Source organism: Oncorhynchus mykiss, chromosome 13 (genome assembly GCF_057628025.1).
Source record: "Oncorhynchus mykiss isolate SJ-2025 chromosome 13, ASM5762802v1, whole genome shotgun sequence".
Lineage (NCBI taxonomy): Eukaryota > Metazoa > Chordata > Actinopteri > Salmoniformes > Salmonidae > Oncorhynchus > Oncorhynchus mykiss.
In genome coordinates this window covers 29177959-29202383 of record NC_143034.1, presented here as the reverse complement: position 1 = coordinate 29202383, position 24425 = coordinate 29177959, and the positions used below count along the sequence as shown (strand labels likewise).

The 24425-nt window shown below is 44.4% G+C and overlaps 1 protein-coding gene across 2 annotated transcripts in view; it reads right to left on the bottom strand.

Moving 5' to 3' along the window:
- Positions 1-168: 168 nt before the first annotated feature.
- LOC110485901 (keratin, type I cytoskeletal 18-A) overlaps positions 169-24425 on the bottom strand; it is a 32575-nt gene continuing 8318 nt past the window's right edge. For both annotated transcript variants that reach the window (XM_021557117.3, XM_021557118.3), the window contains 7 exons: positions 22334-22487; positions 20044-20325; positions 16855-16989; positions 15689-15909; positions 7471-7730; positions 5976-6078; positions 169-2356 (listed from right to left, as the gene is read on the bottom strand). In XM_021557117.3, coding sequence (XP_021412792.3) covers positions 2125-2356; positions 5976-6078; positions 7471-7730; positions 15689-15909; positions 16855-16989; positions 20044-20325; positions 22334-22487 — 1387 coding nt within the window. In that variant the 3' untranslated portion in view covers positions 169-2124. The remainder of the gene's footprint in view (positions 2357-5975; positions 6079-7470; positions 7731-15688; positions 15910-16854; positions 16990-20043; positions 20326-22333; positions 22488-24425) is intronic.

Genomic DNA, 24425 nt, shown 5'->3' with positions numbered 1-24425 from the left:
CAAACACATACCTGCCAAATACATGAAAGAATCTGGAAATACATGAAATAATATGACTCTGTGGAAATACATTATTTCAGAAAAATGTGCAGCATTTGTACACATACCCATGACTAGAGAAATATACTATTCTATATATATATATATTTTTTTTAAACCCACTGAAGGCAGCGTTTTTGGTGTTTTATTTAAATGAATACATTATTAGACAAAGGCATAATTCTTCATTCTAAAGTTAAAGAGCTCCAAAAACGAAAAGAAGAATTAGTCCCAAGTACTCCGCGAAGCAGAGCAAATCAAGCGCATGAAGAACTGCATAGAATATAATTGTTTTTAACATTTGTACACAGGAGGGACCCAACTGCAATGCACAATGGTATTATCTTCGCATCCTATATTTGGTGCCAACTCAAAAACATTGCAAAAAAATAAAATAAAGATACTGTCTTATAGAGTGTAATCAGTCATATAGATATTATGTATACGACACAACAATACCAAAATAAAGCATTCAGGATACTGTAGAGCAACTATTTACAAATACCGGCCCCTGCTGGCTAAACCAGGGTATATCTCTGCGATACAAGTGGCGGGGTTAGATTAGAAAAGGGCTCTCTCCGTCTCCAACCGTTGTAGAGCTTCCGTCCTGTAGGTTTTCGCTCATATCCTAATCTAGCGCACCTGATTCTAATAATTAGCTGGTTGATAAACTGAATCAGGTTAGTCACAACTCGGGTTGAAACGAAAACCTACAGGAGGGTTGCTCTCCAGGAAGAAGCCTCACTGCAATTTCGGGTCACAGTGAGCAGTGTGGGGGAAATAAATAGCTTCTTCTTCTTTTTTTTCTCTTTTTTTTTTAACTGTACATTTCTAACTTCATTGCTTTGTTTGGACTTTGTCCATATATAGATAATATATAGACTACAGTTGATTTACAGCATTATAAGGAAAAAGCCCGAAGTACAGGTTTCAGCCATAGGCAAACTGTCAGTGCTGGGTTGATCCATGACTGCGTAGCAAAACCATTGGCATTTTACACACAGCGAATTGAGAAGTAAAGAACCACCCTTAAATAGTCCCCAGTAGAATGCCACATACAACTCTGTGATGCCTCAGCTTTTTTCCCATGTTTATATTTTTCACCACCTGTATAAAGTGTCAGTTGTTACCGAGGGATGGTTGGATTATACATTTGTTAAATGTGATGACCACAGTGAGTACTATATACTCTATCATATATTATTGACCACAGGGGAAATCTCTTGAACATGGCATTTTGTCACATTTGCCTTGGATGGCAAAATCGCAAGTAGGCAATATGACTTTCTACTTTTACACATGATTAAGAAATGCTGATATGTCAAATGAAACACACATTAACCCCTCATGTACGTGGTCTTCTGTGGCTGGTTTGGTCATGGGGGTTGCAAAATGGCTGCTGGTAATGCTGATGTCACAATGATGATTGTGGGTGATAGTGGAGTTGCAGGAACTTTGATGGCATGACAATACCGCTAGGTTCAAAATATACATGTTCGTACAAGAGGATTCTAATTTAGCAATAAGGCCCGAGGAGGTGTGGTATATGGCCAATTGACAGCAGCTAAGGGCTGTTCTTATGCGCAACGCAGAGTGCCTGGACACAGCCCTTAGCCGTGGTATATTGGCATATACCACAAACCCTGAGGTGCCTTATTGCAATTATAAACTGGTTACCAACGTAATTAGAGCAGTAAAATACAAATGTTATCATTCCTGTGGTATATCTTCTGATATACCACAGCTGTCAGCCAATCTGCATTCAGGGCTCGAACCACCAGTTTATAATATTTCATAACTCTTTGCAATTCATGGGACCAGTGTTGCTAGTTAGCAATGGCGCTAATAGTTATTAATGGACCTGGTCGGTCCCATGAATGTGTTTTATATTTTGAACGCTTTCGCATGGAATGTCTTAATTGTCTTAACCTTCCCGTCTTCAGCCTAGGTCAATGGGAAGCAATGCTGATATCACGGTGATATCACTGTCAAGGGTAGGGATGCTGTTGCCAGATCACAACATTTATGAGGGAGGCAATTCAATGATGATATCACCCATCAAGGATGGGCATACTGTTGCATCGACTATACTGTTGCCTCGACATTTGCCGCGATGGTGGGGATACTGCGGGACCTCTTCATCACCAGGCGGACCTCCACGTCGGGCAGGCTGTCCTGCTTGGTCTGGGCGCAGCCCTCGTCTGCAGTCGCCATGTGCAGGTCGAATCGTAGCGACACCGACTTCTTCCGCAGCTTGGGGTTCCCCTTGAAGAAGGAGCCCTCCCACTGCTTAATCACCTTGTCGATCCTGTCCGTCCTGGGGGGTTGGGGAAACAATGGGTTCGGTTTTAAAAGGCAATAGATGCTAGACGGCAACTAGAAGCGTAGAGTACATGTTTAGAAACAAACAAACATTCCTTAACAAAGCTGGTGTTGTGAAGTGTACCCTGGCCACAGTAAACCTGGGGTAAATCCTAATATGGTATCTCTAACTGATGATTGGTCCTATATGATTGTATGGGTGGGACTTTTACAGTAAAAGGTATGTCAGAGAACCCTTCCCAAACACACACTGATTGTACATGCCTCATGAACAGTTCATTGTGATAAGTATCTAATTCAAAGTCAAGGAAAGTTTACGAGATGACACAGTTAGTAAAACAACAGGCTTTTAAGCACCAGGGCGACGATGACTCTGAAAGCAAACATATTTATGCGGCCGTTCCCATCCCGTTTGGTACAGTGTGTGGTTTTAACACCTGATGTGTGCACAAAGAATGTAGGAATGACAGACGCCACTCCCTCTTGGGAAACGCCGGTGTCTCCACATCTAATGGAGCTCATTAAGGAATGTCTCTCAATGAGAAAGATTCCCAACAACCCCCAGACCGAGAGCTCATGCCAAATTTATGCCACATTTCGTAACTGAATAAACTGCTGTAAATCACTCCTGGCTTAGGCATGCAGAGGTACTTCCCTGTGCGTGTCTGCACATCTTGTCTCTCGGACTAGATGTCGCTAAGGGAGGGAAAATGAAAGTGTCTATTGGTGTCATCTTTAGTCTAACAAAGACAATACACACGGAAAGGTGGTTCATGTGAAAGATACGTTCAGCTGCTACCGAAAGTGGTAAAAAAATGTGTCCTGAATTATATTTAGAATACCTCATTTGACAGTTTGAAAATATATCCCATAATGGTCTCTTGAATAACATATGTAAAGCATCCCTGCTCCCTTCACTGTAGTTGACACTCAGGAACGATTACTTTTCACACTTACTGAATCAGGCGGTGACACTGGGTCAACAATCATGATTAATAGGTCTGATTAGGGACGTGGCGATCATGAAATTTCGTCATCCGGTGATTGTCAGCCAAATAACTGCCGGTCTCACGGTAACGGACCATTAATTAACCTAAACACACTTAGCATCTGCTGGCTTCCACACACGAGCCACTGATGCAGACCTTCAGAACATCTCAATTTTAAAAAGTCTAATAAATCCATGTAATATAGCCTACACCTTAACAATAAATCCATTCTTTATTTTAGACAGGTATAAAGAAACATGATATGAAAATGTATTTTTTTGCCTATTTCATGAGAACAGAATAGCATACGTAAGTTGACCTTATGTTAGGCCCTGATCTGGCTATGCCATATGACTGTGGGCTACACTAGTTCATTTAGCAGACAAGATTTGCTTAGAATTCCCCGTGGCATTATTTTATATTATTTTATAGTATGAAGAATACAATAGAATAAAGCTGAATAAAATAGAAATTATATTTTCTCCAAATGATTCGAGGGAGTGCGCATATGCAGCTATTCTGTGTTGAGCAGTTAACAAAGAAATAGGTACTCCTATATTCTTAATTTAGTTTTTAATGTACCTTTAGTTCTTCAAACGTTGGGCTATATGTTTTGATTTTTAATACATTGGAAGGCTGCATGATGCCACTAATGATGATTTGAAAAAAAGTTGCTTGAAAGGCATGAGCTCTGCTTAGTTATTTTTGCACAGGCTGTACACACTTCATCAGTCTCTCATTCACAATTTGACAAGCACTTGATAATGCCTCGAATTTCCCAGCGGCATCCCCTTTGTGTGACCGTAATGCACTCTTAAAAATCCAGGCCTTTTGCGGGCCAGTGACCGTTGTGCCCTTGGGCTCAATATAATAATTAGAATTCCCTTTTCTCTAAGTGCTACGTGCTCCGAAGCACTTCTCACTCACATGGCTCTCCATCACGTGATCGGGTCCTTCTCACAGGCTACAAGTGTAGACAGACACATCGGGGACGCAAGTGCACGCGTCCTTATCCAATTCCGAGGTGCATATTGAAGATATTGGAAGAACTGTCCACATTTACTTTTCGTCAGCCAACAAGAGGAGTAGGCCTAACGACGAGCAAAAGCACTAGCCTATGTCAATCTACCATCCCCCATTGTACAAAAGTTGACCTATTCTGTTCTGTGCAATAAATAAATATTCCAAACATAGTCTGGGACACTTGTGGGATGTGATAGATTCCAAATGAATGCAACCACTACGCAATGAGGCTGATGCAACAGATCAGAACATTTAGCTTAAAATGTTGATAAACTATTAGGCTATTTCTTCACATTATAAGCGCAGCAATGCGCACACGGCAGTAGGCTATAAGCACGAATGTTTCATTATGAGGAAAACACCATGATCAAAAGTGACCGCAAATGCGATTATGCATGTAATGCTTTTATTATAGAAGTGCATCTTTATGGTGAAAAGGATCTTTCCCAAACTTGAAACACATTCGCTGCCTATGTATGACAGTTGGACTCTTACACCCCTTGTAAAGTGGATTGATGTGCTTAATTTTAAGAAGTTATTTGGCATCTTTAAGATATAGACTACATGAGTTGTGCGACTATGGTTTGAAAAAGATGGAAAAAAAGGCCTTGTTTCTTGCCACATGCTAGGCATCATTCACAAGTGATAATATATAATTCAGTTCAAGTGATAGGCAAATATTGTCACCCATCAGACTATTCCTGATTTAATCTTGTCTTACCATATACTAAATAATATGTGTGAAATTAGTTTTGATTCAGAATGGACCATCATTATGCACTTGTCCCGAAACTGGCAGGGGAAAAAATACATGTCATCTATGCACTTAAATAGCGAACAGAGGATGATTGTCCCGTGGTAATTTTTATATGCTAGCCAGGTAGGCTATACTGTTGTAAATAGAAGCAATGTGCTTAATATTAGGAAAGTTGAGAAAAATATATAGTAGGCCGAGCCTATACAATCTGATGGGATGCTATTTTTAATAGAGGCCATCACTATGTTTTGTCACACAATTGCATAGCCAATAGAAATGTTGCGCAACATGAGCTCATGGGCTCTCATGAAGTGTTTGATTAGATTTTGAAATACATTTTTATTGATGTCAGAGTGATTAGAGGGACATGCTAGACTACAACTAGAAACGTAGAGTACACGTATTGGAAACAATCAAACAAACATGCCTTAACAAAGCTGGTGTTGTGAAGTGTACCCTGGCCACAGTAAACCTGGGGTAAATCCTAATGTGGTATCTCTAACTAATGATTGGTCCTATATGATTGTATGGGTGGGACTTTTCCAGTAAAAGGTATAAGTCAGAGAACCCTTCCCAAACACACAAGGATGTGTGCCTTCTGTGTGCCTTCAAGGACACACATGCCTTCTGAACAGTTAATTGTGATAAGTATCTAATTCAAAGTCAAGGAAAGTTTACGAGATGACACAGTTAGTAAAACAACTGGCTCAAGCGCAAGGGCGACGATGACTCTGAAAGCAAACATATTTATGCGGCCGTTCCCATCCTGGTTGGTACAGTGTACTCAGCACAAGTGTGGCGGTAATACGGTCACCGCAACAGCCCTAGGTCTGATAAATACTTACTCCACGGTGCCAGTGCCCTCTGCACTCTCCCTCACCACGTTGCCTTGGAGGATCTCCTGGGTCTTCACTGTGGAAATCCTCAGATCATTGTCTCTCTCTGGCTCTGCACATAAAACACATACTCAAATCAAACAGAAATTTGATTGGTGACACACACATACGCTACATGACCAAAAGTATGTGGACACCTGCTCATCGAACATCTCATTCCAAAATCATGGACATTAATATGGAGTTGGTCCCCCCCTTTGCTGCCATAACAGCCTCCACACTTCTGGGAAGGCTTTCCATTAGGTGTTGTAACATTGCTAGGGGGACTTGCTTCAATTCAGCAACAAGAGCATTGGTGAGGTCGGGCACGGATGTTGTGCGATTAGGACTGGCTCACAGTCGGTGTTCCAATTCATACCAAAGGTGATTGATGGGGTTGAGGTCAGGGCTCTGTGCAGTCCAGTCAAGTTCTTCCACACAGATCTCAACAGACCATTTCTGTATGACCCTCGCTTTGTGCACGGGGGTATTGTCATACCGGAACAAGAAAAGGCCTTCCCCAAACTGTTTCCATAAAGTTGGAAGCACAGAATCATCTAGAATGTTATTGAATGCTGTAGTGTTAAGATTTCCCTTCACTGGAACTAAGGGGCCTAGCCCAAACCATGAAAAACAGCCCCAGACCATTACTCCTCCTCCACCAAACTTTACAGTTTGCACTACACTTTGGGGCAGGTACTGTTCGCCAAACCCAGATTCGTCCGTAGGACTGCTAGATGGTGAAGCGTGATTCATCACTCCAGAGAACGCGTTTTTGATGCTACAGAGTTCAATGGCGGCAAGCTTTACGCCACTCCAGCCAATGCTTGGCATTGCGCATGGTGATCTTAGGCTTGTGTGCGAGTGCGGCTGCTCAGCCATGGAAACCCTTTTCATGAAGCTCCCGACGAACAGATCTTGTGCTGACGTTGCCTCCAGAGGCAGTTTGGAACTTGGTAGTGAGTGTTGCAACCGAGGACAGACGATTTTTACGCGCTATGCGCTTTAGCACTCGGTGGTCTCGTTCTGTGAGCTTGTGTTGCCTACCACTTCGCGGCTGAGCCGTTGTTGCTCTGAGACATTTCCACTTCACAATAACAGCACTTACAATTGACCGGGGAAGCCCTAGCAGGCGAGAAATTTGACAAACTGACTTGTTGGAAAGGTGGCATCCTATGAAGGTGCCACATTGAAAGTCACTGAGCTCTTCAGTAAGGCCTTTCTACTGCCAATGTTTGTCTATGGAGATTGCATGGCTGTACGCTCCATTTTATACACCTGTCAACAACGGGTGTGGCTGAAATATCCGAATCCACAAATGTTTTTATATATAGTGTATTTAGCATACTGAATGTGTGTGTATGGTATTCCTGCCTGATTGTGTGTATACGAGTGTGTATATGACTATTAACATGAATATGTGTGTACCATTCTGTGTGTGCATGTGTCTGACCACGTCACCCACCTGTAAGGATGACCAGGCTCTGTTGCCTATACAGCGTTAGTGCAGGGCTCCTCCTCAGGCTGTTCTCTGTCACAGACCACTGCTGGGGTCTCTCAGGCAGGGGCTCGGACAGTGGCTCCTCAGGGGTTACTGCGGGGTCACTGAGGCCATTCTCCTCCACTCCATTCTCCTTGGGCTCCTCCCCTATGGGGCCTGGCTCTCTTATGGGGCCCCTCCAGCGCCGTAGCCCCATGACCTGTCCGTTACGCCCACCTGGGTACCTGTGAACAGATGAGAAAACATGGTGAGTAGGACTCAATGGAATCTGTGAGGGGGGACACTCCTTCGGCAGCTGTCTCAGATGCTGTCTACATATTTGATGGGATAACTTTAGCCATTTCCGTACACTCAAAGAAATTGCCTGGCGGAAGGATATCTTATAGTGTGGTCAGCACATCCTAATCATGATATGATATGACATGACAGAGCAGATTGATACAATAAGGAGCTTGGCATCTTGAGTTGAGCAAGTGCATTGTGATCTTCTGAGAACATAGATCTGAATCCAATAGACTAGTAGAAGATCTAGGATGCATCATCGAGCGTCACCTTACTCAACCTGGATGGTCATAAAACTAGATCCTGCGGAGCACCTCCCAGATCAATAAAAGGTGGTACTAAAAACATAATTATGAGGCCTGCTGGGGTGAGTGTGCTAAATTGAGGGACAGATCTGCGATGTACAAACATAATGGCTGTGAACTGTCTGTGCTTGAATGCATTCGTGTGACCAGCCTGTGAATGCCCCAGTGATGATAACTGAGTATAAACTTTAGGCCTGTAAATTGAATGGAATCTTCCGTAATAAATGTTAAGAGGAAACGACATTAAAGATCTCAGGGACCCGAAAGCCATGAGATGAAGAGGTGAATGTGGGGATGTCTGGTACAGAACATCTGGTAGTTTAAAACGGTCTTATATCTGTACACACAACGCAGAGAAATGAGTCTGTATTGTCTGTCTGCCTGTCTGCCTGTCTGCCTGTCTGTCTGCCTGTCTGTCTTCCTGTCTTTCTGCCTGCCTGCCTGCCTGTCTGTCTGTCTGTCTGTCTGTCTTCTTGTCTGTCTGCCTGTCTTTCTGCATGTCTGTCTGTCTGCCTGTTTTCCTGCATGCCTGTCTGCCTTCCTGCCTGGCTGTCTGTATTGTATGTAAGTAAATACACTGAGTCTACAAAACATTAAGAACACATCCCCCGCCCCCACCCCTTGGACTCTACAAGGTGTCAAAAGCATTCCACAGGGATGCTGGCCCATGTTGACTCCAATGCTTCTCACAGTTGTGGACCATTCTTAAATCTTGAAAAACCCAGCAGCGTTGCAGTTCTTGACACAAACCTGGCACCTACCATACCCTGCTCAAGGCTTAAAAATCCTTCTTTAAGCCGTCTCCTCTCCTTCATCAACATTGATTGAAGTGGATTTAACAAGTGCCATCAATAAGAGATCATAGCTTTCACCTGGATTCACCGAGTCAGATTATGTCATGGAAAGAGCAGGTGTCCTAAGTGTTTTGTACACTCAGTGTACATTAGCACACTCCTGGTGAATTCCCAGTAACCAACAGTTTCGCAATTATATTGACTCACCACCAGAACATCTCTGTCTCAACCTGCAATTATTTTCGATTCTCTATGCAGCTGCAACAGTAAAGAAAGAACATCTGTCACACTCCTCAACAAAAGAGAAAGACTCAACACGTAAATCTAGTTGTTTGGACAGAAACAAAGGGGATAAAATATGAGGAATCCGTTTTTAAATGACCTTCATCCTTTAAGCTCATTTTCAAATCCAATCCAATTTTATTAGTCACATGCGCCGAATACAACAGGTGTAGACCTCACAGTGAAATGCTTACTTACGAGCCCCTAACCAACAATGCAGTTTCAAAAAAATACAGATAAGAATAAGAGATAAAAGTATCAAGTAATTAAAGAGCAGCAGTAAAATAACAATAACGAGACTATATACAGGACTATATACCACTACAGGATCTATGTGCAGTGGCACCGGTTAGTTGAGGTAGTATGTACATGTAGCTAGAGTTATTAAAGTGACTATGCATAGATTACAACAGAGAGTAGCAGTGGTGTAAAGAGGGGGAGAGGGGTGGGGGACAATGCAAATAGTCTGGGTAGCCATTTGACTAGATGTTCAGGAGTCTTATGGCTTGGGGGTAGAAGCTGTTTAGAAGCCTCTTGGACCTAGACTTGGCGCTCCGGTACCGCTTGCTGTGCGGTAGCAGAGAGAACAGTCTATGACTAGGGGGGCTGGAGTCTTTGACCATGTTTAATGCCTTCCTGACAATGCGTGGTAGAGGTCCTGGATATCAGGAAGCTTGGCCCCAGTGATGTACCGGTCCGTTCGCGCTACCTTCTGTAGTGCCTTGCGGTCGGAGGCTGAGCAGTTGCCATACCAGGCAGTGATGCAACCAGCCAGGATTACGGGGAATAGGTTTTGTCGTTCCCTCTTCACGACTGTCTTGGTGTAATTGGACCATGTCAGTTTGTTGGTGATGTGGACACCAAGGAACTTCAAGCACTCGACCTGCTCCACTGCAGCCCCGTCGATGAGAATGGGGGCATGCTCGGTTCTCCTTTTCCAGGAGTCCACAATCATCTCCTTTGTCTTGATCACATTGAGGGAGAGGTTGTTGTCTGGGCACCACACATCCAGGTCTCTGACCTCCTCCCTATAGGCTGTCTCGTCGTTGTCAGTGATCAGGCCTACCACTGTTGTGTCATCTGCAAATTTAATGATGGTGTTGGAGTCGTGCCTGGCCGTGCAGTCATGAGTGAACAGAGAGTACAGGAGGGGACTGAGTACGCACCCCTGAGGGCCCCCTGTGTTGAGGATCAGCGTGGCGGATGTGTTGTTACCTATCTTTACCACCTGCGGGCGGCCCGTCAGGAAGTCCAGGATCCAGTTGCAGAGGGTGGTGTTTAGTCCCAGGGTCCTTACTTTATTGATGAGCTTTGAGGGCACTATGGTGTTGAAAGCTGAGCTGTAGTCAATGAATAGCATTCTCACATAGGTGTTCGTTTTGTCCAGGTGGGAAAGGGCAGTGTGGAGTGCAATAGAGATTGCATCATCTGTGGATCTGTTAGGGTGGCATGTAAATTGGAGTGGGTCTAGGGTTTCTGGGATGATGATGTTGATGTGAGCCATTACCAGCCTTTCAATGCACTTCATGGCTACAGATGTGAGTGCTACGGGTCAGTAGTCATTTAGGCAGGTTACCTTAGTGTTCTTGGGCACAGGCACTATGGTGGTCTGCTTTAAACATGTTGGTATTACAGATTCGGACAGGGAGAGGTTGAACATGTCAGTGAAGACACTTGTCAGTTGGTCAGCGTATGCTCGCAGTACACGTCCTGGTAATCCATCTGGTCCTGCGGCCTTGTGAATGTTGACCTGTTTAAAGATCTTACTCACATTGGCTGCAGAGAGCGTGATCACACAGTCTTCCCGGAATAGCTGGTGCTCTCATGCATGTTTCAGTGTTCTTTGCCTCAAAGCGAGTATTGAAGTAGTTTAGCTCATCTGGTAGGCTCATGTCACTGGGAAGCTCTCGGCTGTGCTTCTCTTTGTAGTCTGTAATGGTTTGCAAGCCCTGCCACATCCGATGAGAGTCAGAGCCAGTGTATTACGATTGGATCTTAGTCCTCAATTGACACTTTGCCTGCTTGATGGTTCGTCAGAGGCCATAGCGGTATTTCTTATAAGCTTCCGGGTTAGAGTCCGACTCCTTGAAAGCGGCAGCTCTAGCCTTTAGCTCAGTGCGGATCCTGCCTATAATCCAAGGCTTCTGGTTGGGGTATGTACGTGCGGTCACTGTGGGGACAACGTCATCGATGCACTTATTGATGAATCCAATGACTGATGTTCTGTACTCCACAATGCCATTGCAGGAATCGAGGAATATATTCCTGTCTGTACTGCAAAACAGTCCTGTGGCTTCGCATCTGCTTCATCTGAACACTTTTTTATTGATCTTGTCACTGGTGCTTCCTGCTTGAATTTTTTGCAGGAATCAGGAGGATAGAATTATGGTCAGATTTGCCAAATGGAGGGTGAGGGAGAGCTTTGTATGCGTCTCTGTGTGTGGAGTTATAGGTGGTCCAGAGTTATTTTTCCTCTGGTTGCACATTTAACATGCTGATAGAAATTTGGTAAAATGTATTTAAGTTTCCCTGCATTGAAGTCCCCGGGTACTAGGAGCGCCGCCTCTGGGTGAGCGTTTTCTTGTTTGCTTATGCAGATCATTCAATGATGTCTTAGTGCCAGCCTCTGACAGTGGTGGTATGTAAACAGCTACGAAGAATACAGATCTCTCTGTAGTTAGTGTGGTCTACAGCTTATCATGAGATACTCTACCTCAGGCGAGCAATAGCTCGAGACTTCCTTAGATATCGTGCACCAGCTGTTATTTACAAAAATACATAGTCCGCCGGCCCTTGTCTTACCAGACACCGCTGTTCTATCCTGCCGGTACATCGTATAACCAGCCAGCTGTATGTTGATATTGTCGTCGTTCAGCCACGACTCCATGAAGCATAAGATGTTACAATTTTTAATGTCCCGTTGGTAGTTTAATCTTGCACGTAACTCGTCGATCTTATTCTCCAAGGATTGCACGTTTGCTAGCAGAATGGAGGGAAGTGGGGGTTTATTCGATCACCTACGAATTCTCAGAAGGCAACCCGCTCTTCGGCCCGTCTTTCTCCGCCTCCTCTTCACGCAGATCAAAGGGATTGGGGCATGTTCCCGAGGAATCAGTACATCCTTCGCGTCAGGCTCATTAGAGTCGTGAAAGAGTCGTGAAAGAAATGATTCTGCTAGTCCGTGGTAAGTAATCGCAGTCAATTCCTGACATTTAATCCAAGTAAAAATTCCCTGTCTTAGGTCAATTAGGATCACCACTTTATTTTAAGAATGTGAAATGTCAGAATAATATTTGAGAGAATTATTTATTTCAGCTTTTATTTCTTTCATCACATTCCCAGTGGGGCAGAAGTTATACATACACTCAATTAGTATTTGGTAGCATTGCCTTTAAATTGTTTAACTTGGGTCAAACGTTTCTGATCGCCTTCTACAAGCTTCCCACAATAAGTTGGGTGAATTTTGGCCCATTCCTCATGACAGAGCTGGTGTAACTGAGTCAGGTTTGTAGGCCTCCTTGCTCGCAAACACACTTTTTCAGTTCTGCCCACAAATCTTCTATAGGGTTGAGGTTAGGGCTTTGTGATGGCCACTCCAATACCTTGATTTTGTTGTCCTTAACCCATTTTGCCACAACTTTGGAAGTATGCTTGGGGTCTTTGTCAATTTGGAAGACCCATTTGCGACCAAGCTTTAACTTCCTGACTGATGTCTTGAGATGTGGTTTCAATATATCCACATAATTTTACTTTGTGAAGTGCACCAGTCCCTCCTGCAGCAAAGCAACATGATGCTGCCACCCCTGTTCTTCACGGTTGGGGTGGTCTTGGCTGATTTCTTTTGATTTTCCCATGATGTCAAGCAAAGAGGCATTGAGTATAAAGGTACACCTTGAAAAACATCCACAGTAACACCTCCAATTGACTCAAATGATGTCAATTAGCCTATCAGAAGCTTCTAAAGCCATGACATTATTTTCTGGAATTTTCCAAGCTATTTAAAGGCACAGTCAACTTAGTGTATGTAAACTTCTGACCCACTGGAATTGTGATACAGTGAATTATAAGTGAAATAATCTGTCTGTAAACAATTGTTGGAAAAATTACTTGAGTCATGCACAAAGTAGATGTCCTAACCGACTTGCCAAAACTATAGTTTGTTAACAAGAAATTTGTGGAGTGGTTGAAAAATGAGTTTTAATGAATCCAACCTAAGTGTATGTAAACTTCCAACTACAACTGTATGAATTTGATATGTTTGGTGATACGTTTTTGACTGTCTGAATGTGCATGGGAAACAAAATATGGGTCATTATAGGGCGTGGGACCCTCATTGGGGAGTTTTTATAGCATAGTTTTCATGTTCTGTTAAAAGCAACTGGGGCATCTTCATTCTGGTTCATTTGCAAAGTGAAGGAGAGTTCATGCAACTTAAGAGGGTCTCCGCCCTTCCTCATGTCCTCACAGATCCTGAGATCATCTTTCTCATACTGACTAATGATTCACGACCTTCACTTTCGATGCCTTTTCTTTCAAATGTATAGTGCCCTCAAAAAGTTTCTCGAGCAAAAAACCTTCACGTTTCTTCACCGTCTTGTTATTAATTTAAGAACTTCAATGTGATACAATTTCTGTTTGGACATTTTAATGTTGTACGAAAGCTTATCCTGCCTGTTTATTTCATCCGTCTTCATTCATTTTATACCTCTCAGAGCTTTACGGTTCTTATTTATAGTTCAGGTTTGCGGTTTAAGGATAAAGACCTGCCAGCTCATTGCTGTGAAAATGCCCTGTAGCATGAAACTGTTTTAAAATGTAATTTCACAATATCACGTTATACCTTCATATCAGCTATCTCACCCTTAGTAGGTGCGTATTCATCTGTGTGCATCTAAACTCAGCAAAAAAAAGAAACTCTCCCTGTCAACTGCGTTTATTTTCAGCAAACTTAACATGTGTAAATATTTGTATGAACATAACTGAGACGTAAACTGAACAAGTTCCACAGACATGTGAATAACAGAAATGGAATAATGTGTCCCTAACAGTCAGTATCTGGTGTGGCCACCAGCTGCATTAAGTACTGCAGTGCATCTCCTCCTCATGGACTGCACAAGATTTGCCAGTTCTTGCTGTGACATGTTACCCCATTCTTCCATCAAGGCACCTGCATCAAGTTCCCGGACATTTCTGGGGGGAATGGCCCTAACCCTCACCCTCTGATTCAACAGGTCCCAGACGTGCTCAATGGGATTGAGATCCGGGCTCTTTGCTGGCCATGGCAGAACACTGACATTCCTGTCTTGCAGGAAATCATCCACAGAACGAGCAGTATGGCTGTTGGCATTGTCATGCTGGAGGGTCATGTCAGGATGAGCCTGCAGGAAGGGTACCACATGAGGGAGGAGGATGTCTTCCCTGTAGCGCACAGCGATGATGCTGTGACACACCGCCCCAGACCATGACAGAGTGGACCTTTCTCCACCTCCAAATCGATCCCCCTCCAGTGTAACCTCGGTGTAACGCTCACTCCTTCGACGATAAACACGAATCCGACCATCACCCCTGGTGAGACAAAACCGCGACTCATCAGTAAAGAGCACCCTTTGCCAGTCCTGTCTGGTCCAGCCGACGGTGGGTTTGTGCCCATAGGCGACATTGTTGCCGGTGATGTCTGCTGAGGACCTGCCTTACAACAGGCCTACAAGCCCTCAGTCCAGCCTCTCTCAGCCTATTGCGGACAGTCTGAGCACTGAGGGTGGGATTGTGCGTTCCTGGTGTAACTCGGACAGTTGTTGTTGCCATCCTGTGCATGTCCCGCAGGTGTGCAGGTGTTGTTACACGTGGTCTGCCACTGCGAGGACGATCAGCTGTCTGTCCTGTCTCCCTGTAGCACTGTCTTAGGCGTCTCACAGTACGGACATTGCAATTTATTGCCCTGGCCACATCTGCAGTCCTCATGCCTCCTTGCAGCATGCCTAAGGCACATTCACGCAGATGAGCAGGGACCCTGGGCATCTTTCTTTTTGTGTTTTTCAGAGTCAGTAGAAAGGCCTCTTTAGTGTCCTAAGTTTTCATAACTGTGACCTTAATTGCTTACTGCCTGTAAGCTGTTAGTGTCTTAAAGACCGTTCCACAGGTGCATGTTCATGAATTGTTTATGGTTCAATGAACAAGCATGAAGATTTGTGAAGTAATTTGTATTTTTACGAATTATCTTTGAAAGGCAGGGTCCTGAAAAGGGGACTTTTCTTTTTTTGCTGAGTTTATGTCTGTGTAATTGACCAGAAATCGAATCTAGCTCAGCTGCTCCATTCTAGAGTAAAGCCTTTTGCTCTGGGGGTTACAGATCCACATGTCAAATCTCAGGGAAGGTTACTCGTCACCATGTAGTTCACCAAACCTCCTCTGCTACATCTGCCCCAGGATCTGTACCAAATGGCATCCTATTTCATTTTTAGTGCAACATTTTTGTTGAGGGCCCATATAGCCCCTGTCTGTGACCGTTAGCCACCTCACCTGCCCTCCTCGCGCTCCAGCAGGCGCCTGTAGGTGGCGATCTCTTTCTCCAGCCTCATCTTGGTATTGAGCAGCTGGCCATGGCGCTCTCGCTGCGTGGCCAGGCCGCCCCTCACCTGCTCCAGCTCGCCCTCCAGACCCTGGATGACCTGGGACAGGCCCTGCAGCTGGCTGGAGTACTGACACTGGGTGTGGTGGAGGGAACTCTCCAGACCTTTCTCCTGGGGAAGGGAAGGACGGGGGAGAGAGGAGAGAGGGTGGACAGGAGAAAATGATGTGGGACAGAGAGAGCAGATGAAAAGGGAGAGAGCGGACAGAGGAGATAGAGGAGGGGGCAGAGGAGGTGAGAGGGGAGAGGGAAGAGGGGATAGAGGAGAGAGGGTAGAGGAGATGGAGAGAGTGGAGAGGAGATGGAGGGGAGATGGAGGAGAGAGGGGAGAGGAGAAGTATTAGAGAGGGGAGAGGAGATGGAGGAGAGAGGGGAGAGGAGATGGAGGAGAGAGGGGATAGGAGATGGAGGGGAGAGGAGATGGAGGAGAGAGGGGAGAGGAGATGGAGGAGAGAGGGGAGAGGAGATGGAGGAAAGGGTAGAGGAGAAAGAAGAGAGGAGAGAGGTGAGAGTAGAGAGGAGATGGAGGAGAGAGGGGAGAGGAGATGGAGGAGAGAGGAGATGGAGTAGATAGACGAGATGGAGGAGAGAGGGAGAGGAGAGAGAAGAGATGGAGGAGAGAGGAGATGGAGGGGAGAGGAGATGGAGGAGAGAGGGGAAATAGCAGGATCAGAGAGATTAAATATTGTAAAAATGGAGAGGGGAGAGAGAGCAGAGAGGGGATGGAGAAGGTGGAGCACAGCGATGGAGAGGGAGGACAGTGTAGAGGGGAAAGAGGGAATATGATAGAGGAGAGGATGGATAGGGACAAAAGGTGATGAGAGGATGACACAGAAAGTGGAACAGAAGAGAGAGTGAGAGGGGTCGAGGGGGAAGAGGCAAGAGTATAAGAGTGAAAGAATCCCCAATAGTGCTTTCAGAATCAATCAAGATGAATGTTCTCCATACTCTACTGATCCACTCTACTGATCCATGGGTGTTTGTCTGCCGCAATGCTAAGCTTATGGTGGTGTGTGTGTGTGTCTGTGCATGTGTGTGTGTGTGTGTGTGTGCTCACCAGAGCATGTAGGGACTCGATCTCCACCTGCAGGCAGTGCCACTGTTTCCTGGCCTCGGCCAGCTCTGCCCGCGCCTCCCTGAGGGCAGTCCCTCCGAGGTTCACCTGGGCCCATGCTGCCTCTTCTGCATTGAGCTGGGGGAGTGAGAAAGAGGTCATATAACACACACACATACACCTACACGTGCGCACGGAAGTACGCATGCACGCACCTACCCTACTAAGTTCTGATGGAGATAGATGCTGACACACACACAAACAGGAACAGTTCACATGGAACTCAGGGACACACACACACACTCATACAAATTGGCACCCGCACACACTCATAAAAACTGGTACCCACACACACCCATAAAAACTGGCACCCTCACACATTGGCACAGAGCCAGAGGACTCTGTGCAGGTACACAAAGTAAAACAACTCTAAACCATGACTTAAACTTGATGAAACATTGTAAATAAGCTTCACACCTTTATAAATCTACCTGTAATCATTTTCCGACACAGATTCCCACAGGGCACAAACACGTTGAATCAAGTATGTTAGTTAAACATGAAACTGACACTTGTGCTCAATGGATTCCTCGAACCTGTGGACATCATAATATTACTCTGTAATTACCGTGTAAACAAGAACATATTAGGGGCAATTATTGTAAATGTTAACCTTAACCAGTCATTTTACAGTAAGAAGGATAACATAATAGCTAGTTAGCCTCGTCCCATACAGTATGTACAGTGCATTCGGGAAGTATTCAGATTCCCACTCAGGCCCTATTCTAAAATGGATTCAAAAAAATGTCCTCGTCAATCTTCACACGAAGATGATGAGAAAGCAAAAACAGTTTTTTTAGACTTAGACATTTTGAAAATAGGACATTTACCTAAGTATTCAGACCCTTTACTGAGTACTTTGTTGAAGCACCTTTGGTTATTACCTTGAGCCTTCTTGGGTATGACGCGACAAGCTTGACACACCTGTATTTGGGGAGTTTCTCCCATTTTTCTCTGCAGATCCTCTCAAGCTCTGTCAGGTTGGATGGGGAGCGTCGCTGCACAGCTATTTTCAGGTCTCTCCAGAAATGTTCAATCGGATTCAAGTTCAGGCTCTGGCTGGGCCACTCAAGGACATTCAGAGACTTATCCCGAAGCCACTCTATTGTCTTGGCTGTGTGCTTAGGGTTGTTGTCTTGTTGGAAGGTGAACCTTTGCCCCAGTTTGAGGTCCTGAGCACTCTGGAGTAGGTTTTCATCAAGGATATCTCTGTACTTTGCTCTGTTCATCTTTCCCTCGGTCCTGACTAGTCTCCCAGTCCCTGCCGCTGAAAAACATACCCACAACATGACGCTGCCACCACCATGCTTCACTGTAGGGAAGTAAGACGGGATGCTTGGCATTCAGGCCAAAGAGTTCAATCTTGGTTTCATGGTCTGAGAGTCCTTTAGGTGCCTTTTGGCAAACTCCAAGCGGGCTTTCATGTGCCTTTTACTGAGGACTGGCTTCCCCAGATCTATGCCTCGACACAATCCTGTCTCGGAGCTCTACGGACAATTCTTTCGACCTCATGGTTTGGTTTTGCTCTGACATGCACTGTCAAATGTGGGACCTTATATAGACAGATATGATATATGTCCAATCAATTGAATTTACCACAGTTGGACTCCAATCAAGTTGTAGAAACATCTCAAGGATGGTCAATGGAAACAGGATGCACCTGAGCTCAATTTCAAGTCTCATAGCAAAGGGTCTGAATACTTATTTAAATAAGGTATTTCTGTTTTTATTTTTAATACATTTGCAACATTTTCTACAAACCTGTTTTACTTTGTCATTATGGGGTATTGTGTGAAGATTGATGAGGATAAAAAAAAGAAAAAAAGTCATCTCATTTAGAATAAGGCTGTAACGTAACAAAATGTGGAAAAAGTCAAGGGGTCTGAATACTTTCCGAATGCACTGTATGTGCTTCAGCCAACTCTGCTTCGCCGACAGATCTGGAACCAGGCTGTAACAGGGCTGTATTCCACTCCAGACTCCAGTCCACATAAAGGGGCTCTAACTAGGAGGGCAACAAACAAAGTCATTCTGTAGAGCAGACGCTGGTGAAGTACCAGTCGCTGCCTGCCTGCAGCCAAGGTACTTAATCACGCCTGTTACATCAAAGTCACTGGCTGCATCCCAAATAGATCCCTATTCCCTAAAAATTGCACTACTTTAGACCAGAGCCCTATGAGCCCTGGTCAAAAGTAGTGCACTAACCAAGGAATAAGGTGCCAATTGGGATGCAGCCAGACGGTAAAACTGACCAGACGGAAACAAGACAGCCATGATGAGTGACTCATTCCATTCCCCATATTCAATTGAAACTGAAATGCTCCTATTTCAAAACCTGAAATATGAGCTGAAATATCATCTCATGGGCAATAAGCAAAACTGACTAGATGGGCTGCGTTATTGTTGAAAACAGCACCACTATGAGAGGAAGCTATAGCCCATTTGCTAAACATATCACATTCCCTGAAATCAAAATGCTACTATTTCAAAGCCTGTAAAACTGTCCCCATCCGATGTGATGTCAAAAACAACAGCTGTGCCAATTGCAAGTTCTCCTTCTCAACTGAAATCCAAATGCTCCTATTTCAAAGACTGAAAAGATGACTGTCCTCAGCTGATGCCTTATAAGGACTTAGCAGTAAACAGATCAGAGAAGCCCGTTGGTGTATTACAATGCTGCGGTTGTGGTTCACGACATATCGATTTCTAAAGAGGTTGTGTGGAGCAGCGTTTCGATATCGCAGTAAAAGTGTATCTCTTCTTCTTCGGAGGTAACGGATTGTCCACGGGTACCTTTCTGTATGTGGAGTGGTGTGTGATGAGGATGAAGAGGGAAGGAGAGAGAAAGAGAAGGAGAGAGAGAGAGAGAAAGAGGGAGAGAGGTGAACAACCCATCTCGGACCTCAGACCACCTCAGAGCTCATTCAGTACAACAAATCAAAATTAAACCAACTCCTCTTATCTTACCACATGTCACTGCGTTGCCTGGAAACAGCCGAGGTGAGCTATGATCAGGGTGTGACTAGGTGGCAGGGAGCCAAGGGAGGATGAAAGGAAAGACAGAGAGAGGGTTGGATGGAAGGAAGGAAATTAAGAGATGCGGAGGGACGAAGGCAGTGGGACACTGCGTACCTGTGGGAGAGATCCTCCATGGGCTCGGGGCCTGAGTGTGGCTCCAAAACGGCTAGGCCCGGCAGCGGAGCATGGAGCTTGATTTGGGCCGGCGGCCAGGCCGGGGTGTCGGTCATCTGGGACTCGACTTAGGCCGGTGAGGCTGAGGCGGTCGCACTGCGTCCTGATTCGGTCGAGGAGCTGGGAGAGCTCCATCCCTGTGCCATCCTCCTCCCACGCTGTGGCCGTCACTAGCAGCGCATCACGAGAGTCGGCCTGCTGCTGCTGCAGAGCACGGGCTGCCTGCAGAATGAGCCAACCAGTGAGAGGTAGAGAGAAGAGGGAGAGAGAGACAGGGAGATATATGAATGTAAGAGAGTATACAAGAGTGTGTGTGTGACAGCGAGAGGCGATGGATCCTGAGAATGAAGGAGAAAAGGGAACAGAGAGAGAACGAGGGCAGAGGAAGAGAGCAAGAGAGAGAGAGAACAGTGTGAGATCAGACACACGCAATGCAGGGGAGGGAGTCTGTTATTGAGCCTGTGAGTCTGGGACAGTGTGTGTGTGTGTGTGTGTGTGTGTGTGTGTGTGTGTGTGTGCGCGTGTGTGTGGGAGAGAGTAGCCGGATCACGTAAAGACCTGAGTGGAGGAAGGGAAGGGGAGTATTAGTCAGCAGGAATAAAAAGGGTTAGTAAAAGAGAAAGAGAGAGAGAGAAGGGTGGGAGGATGACAGGAATGCATTGAAAGGGAAAGGATGGTGTGAAACCTAACAAGCCTTTCCACTGAGGTCAACAGGGGAGGTGTCTGGTTAATGGGATAATAAGGAGAAGGTGTTCTGAGACGCTGCTCTTTCTTTACAGTAGCTTGCTTCTCCCTCTCTCTCCCTCCCTCCCTCCCTCCCTCCCTCCCTCCCTCCCTCCCTCTCTCTCTCCCGCTCTCTCTCTCTGTCTCGTCTCCCCTCTCTTCTGTCTCTCTCTCTTTCTCCCTCTCTCTCCCTCTCTCTTTTGTCTCACCTTTCGCTCCCCTCCGCACATAAACATTCAAAAAAGAACGAGACAGTGGGAATTATCAAAGGTGGAATATACTGTACAAACACACTGGATGCTGATCAGTAAAAAGTAAACGAATTTCCTCCTAATTGGAACAGGACATAAGAGTTGGATAACCCCTACCAGAGTCACTTCCCACTGGGCACAAACTGGTTGAATCAACGTTGTTTCAATCATTTTTTGATGTATTGTGAAGTGGAATCTACGTGGGAAATACATTGGATTTGAAAAAAGTAATCAACGTAAACTGTTGTTTTGAGGGTGAAACTTTAACCACAGGATTATGATTATGTAATCATGGTAACCAAATTTCAACAAAGACAAACCTTGTACAACATATGTTCAATTTGTAACTTTAAAACAATGTCAGATCTTCAACGTTATATCCAGTATCAGAAAAAAAATTGTTATTATTTCAATTCAACCCAGAACTGGAAAAATAGACAATAAAATAGGCCAATGGCTCCAAGCTCTGGTTGATTTCAATTGTAATGATATTTAGTGATATTGGAATGTTTTTGGTTGTCAACGCAACCAAATATCAACATTTGAAGGAGATGTATCATCTGCTTAGATAGTTTCATCTGTGCCACTGACTTAGTCTTATTTTTTTTTTCTCCTTTTTGTCTACAAATTAATCATTGATATGTTGGATTCACGTCTGCATCTCAAACAGAAATCGAAGTTAAAGAATTGGACCGAATCAAAACAAACTTGAAATGCCCATTCATCAAAGTTTGTTTTGAATCAGTCCTGTTCTTTAACTTCGATTTTTGGTTGAGATGCAGACGTTTCATCAACATATCAATTATTAATTTTGAGATAAACTGGAATTAAAGTCAGTGGCACAGCTGGAACTATCCAAGCAAGAGAGAAAACTCCTGAAAATGTTGATATTTGGTTGTATACCAAATACAATCAATAGCCTATTCACCTGTCGACATGTTAACAAATGATGTGTTGGATTCATGTCTCCAACTCAACCACAAATACAAGTTGAAGAATGGGATTAAGCCAGTGGCTCAGATGGAACTATACAAGCAGTAGATGCATCTCCTTTAAATGTCGATATTTTTGATGCAACCAAACACAACTCAATATTAATTTTACAGTAAATAGCCTAAAGTTAAGGCTATCTTACAAACGAATGTTACAGTATTTATTCAACCTTTTTTTACGGATGTCTTTACTGAACAAAAGCAGCTGTCCGCAACCGTACAGACCCTTGCAACATGCACACGGACACTGGCACAAGACCGTACCACATAGTCCTGGTGCATGTCCTGCAGCTCTGTCATGGAGTGGTGTAGCTCCGCCTCCAGCTGCACGTTGGTTTGCTCCACCCTCATCTGGTTCTCCCTCAGCAGAGCCACCTGTTGCTCCAGACATTTGGTCTGCCTCTCTTCCGCCTCACATCTATGACAGGACACAGGACACATCTCATCATATCAACTGGGTTGTGTTCATTAGAGCACTCAATGGAAAAAATAAAATACAATCTAAGAACACATTTTTTGTTGTTGTTGTTGTTTCTTACTGGGCAGGTAGTCCCTGTTTCCACGTTTCAGTCGGTGATATTGACTTGTATTTAGCCTTGACCACAGTGGTCTATGCAAAGCAGCTATAGGCCTATACTTTACCAGGAGGTGGTTACATAGGGAAATGTTTTTCAACATAAGGCTACTGAATGTACCCGACTCTGGGTCAACTAGCCAGGGTACCCTACATGGGTGGTGAAACAGCTACACAGACTGTGCATGTAGGTAAACACCGTGACACAGTATATGGGAAACGTTACAGCCACACATCCATTGTATCTTAGCAGGTGCATAGCCCTTTCCTGCAGTCAGTGACTAAAAACACCCTCGTTGGCCTCACGGGTGGAATGTTATTCATATTTTTCATCATTTCATAATTAACAAAGATGTTTGTATTTATTTATGACGGAGCTATGGTGTTTCTATGTCAAACGGTTTTGTTATACTTCAGACTTCTGTGGTGCACTGTATACAGTGCCTTGCGAAAGTATTCGGCCCCCTTGAACTTTGCAATCTTTTGCCACATTTCAGGCTTCAAACATAAAGATATAAAACTGTATTTTTTTGTGAAGAATCAACAACAAGTGGGACACAATCATGAAGTGGAACGACATTTATTGGATATTTCAAACTTTTTTAACAAATCAAAAACTGAAAAATTGGGCGTGCAAAATTATTCAGCCCCCTTAAGTTAATACTTTGTAGCGCCACCTTTTGCTGCGATTACAGCTGTAAGTCGCTTGGGGTATGTCTCTATCAGTTTTGCACATCTAGAGACTGACATTTTTTCCCATTCCTCCTTGCAAAACAGCTCGAGCTCAGTGAGGTTGGATGGAGAGCATTTGTGAACAGCAGTTTTCAGTTCTTTCCACAGATTCTCGATTGGATTCAGGTCTGGACTTTGACTTGGCCATTCTAACACCTGGATATGTTTATTTTTGAACCATTCCATTGTAGATTTTGCTTTATGTTTTGGATCATTGTCTTGTTGGAAGACAAACCTCCGTCCCAGTCTCAGGTCTTTTGCAGACTCCATCAGGTTTTCTTCCAGAATGGTCCTGTATTTGGCTCCATCCATCTTCCCATCAATTTTAACCATCTTCCCTGTCCCTGCTGAAGAAAAGCAGGCCCAAACCATGATGCTGCCACCACCATGTTTGACAGTGGGGATGGTGTGTTCACGGTGATGAGCTGTGTTGCTTTTACGCCAAACATAACGTTTTGCATTGTTGCCAAAAAGTTAAATTTTGGTTTCATCTGACCAGAGCACCTTCTTCCACATGTTTGGTGTGTCTCCCAGGTGGCTTGTGGCAAACTTTAAACAACACTTTTTATGGATATCTTTAAGAAATGGCTTTCTTCTTGCCACTCTTCCATAAAGGCCAGATTTGTGCAATATACGACTGATTGTTGTCTTATGGACAGAGTCTCCCACCTCAGCTGTAGATCTCTGCAGTTCATCCAGAGTGATCATGGGCCTCTTGGCTGCATCTCTGATCAGTCTTCTCCTTGTATGAGCTGAAAGTTTAGAGGGACGGCCAGGTCTTGGTAGATTTGTAGTGGTCTGATACTCCTTCCATTTCAATATTATCGCTTGCACAGTGCTCCTTGGGATGTTTAAAGCTTGGGAAATCTTTTTGTATCCAAATCCGGCTTTAAACTTCTTCACAACAGTATCTCGGACCTGTCTGGTGTGTTCCTTGTTCTTCATGATGCTCTCTGCGCTTTTGACGGACCTCTGAGACTATCACAGTGCAGGTGCATTTATACGGAGACTTGATTACACACAGGTAGATTGTATTTATCATCATTAGTC